Source organism: Penaeus monodon, chromosome 20, assembly GCF_015228065.2.
Source record: "Penaeus monodon isolate SGIC_2016 chromosome 20, NSTDA_Pmon_1, whole genome shotgun sequence".
NCBI classification, from domain to species: domain Eukaryota; kingdom Metazoa; phylum Arthropoda; class Malacostraca; order Decapoda; family Penaeidae; genus Penaeus; species Penaeus monodon.
In genome coordinates this window covers 23567808-23569033 of record NC_051405.1, presented here as the reverse complement: position 1 = coordinate 23569033, position 1226 = coordinate 23567808, and the positions used below count along the sequence as shown (strand labels likewise).

General features: G+C 35.6%; 1 protein-coding gene across 1 annotated transcript in view; it reads left to right on the top strand.

Moving 5' to 3' along the window:
- Window positions 1-1226, top strand: part of LOC119585716 — a gene marked incomplete at its 3' end in the record, with an annotated part of 123925 nt that overhangs the window by 121937 nt on the left and 762 nt on the right. The window contains 1 exon segment of the mRNA XM_037934403.1: window positions 1-100. Coding sequence (XP_037790331.1) covers window positions 1-100 — 100 coding nt within the window.

Below are 1226 nucleotides of genomic sequence, written 5' to 3'. Positions count from 1 at the left end.
CCTCAAGGGGATTGTACGGGCTTTGGGGCTGACTTTGGGGGAGCGACTGTGCCTGCTGGTGATACCGGCATGTCTGCTGGGGCTTTCTCATTTGTGGGTGGTGAGTTGGTGATGGGATAGAGGACTGTGGTACCTCGGCTCCCTGTTTTGGGGCATGACATCTCTTATCTTGCATTCCTTGCCAAACTTTCAGAGCTTCAGGACTGCTTTTTTTTCCCCCCCTCCCCCTCCCCCCCTCAAACTTTCAGTCATTATAGTTATTTTGCTCTTTTCAGTAAAGTGGGTATAAGATATATACTGAGAGATGGTTTAGAAGAATATAGCATGTTGAAATGAATGATGTAGTGACTATAAATCAAGATCCATATAGGTATTTTTTGGATTTTATTACAAAGTATGATGCTAGATCACGTCTATAAAGGAACCTTGGACATTTTGAGGCTTGTGATGATTTCCCAGATGTAGATTAAGAGTAAAGGTATTTTCCACCTGGAAGTAAGATAGATTGAATTAAAAACCAAAAATTTTGCTTCCTCCCCAAAGAAAATGTTAAGCAAAATATAAATCTTAAGATTTGAAATTTACATTGAGAGTGTTGTAAATTAGATAAACTAAATAGCATGGCATGCCTGTGTTTTTTTGTTTTTCTTTATATTTTAAATAAAATGATATATACTTCAGTAGCCATATAGAAAGAAGAATTAGGCAATGCAATGAATAGACTAATAATTCCAATGTATATAAAATTTAATATATAATTTTTTTTAGGATTGCATGATTTTCTTGCAGTACCAGAATTACACTAAAATTTTATAGATAAAGGTTTCACAGAACATAATTTGTTTCAGAACATATATCATCATCATTGATAAGAACAACAGAAATATCTCACCTTTAAAAGATATATACATGCTTAACTAGGAAAGAAAAAAAAATATGTACATACATGATTTGAAGAGAGGGTAGAGACCATTAGTCGTAAACGCTTATTTATGCATTTGTACTGTAAGTTGTGTATTTTCATGAATTGAATGTGAACATGTTCCCATTATTGGCTGGTAATATTAGCTTAAGGCTGAGCTTAAACTGGTGTTTGTTGTGTGGTGCTTAGGACTTTCTCTCTCTTGTGGAAAGAGAGGGTTGGGAGTGTGTGTTCCCTCCTGGGCTTGTAGGAAACACGTAGTCTCTCCTTTGCACTGGTTTAAGGACCATTCTAATTTCTTGTT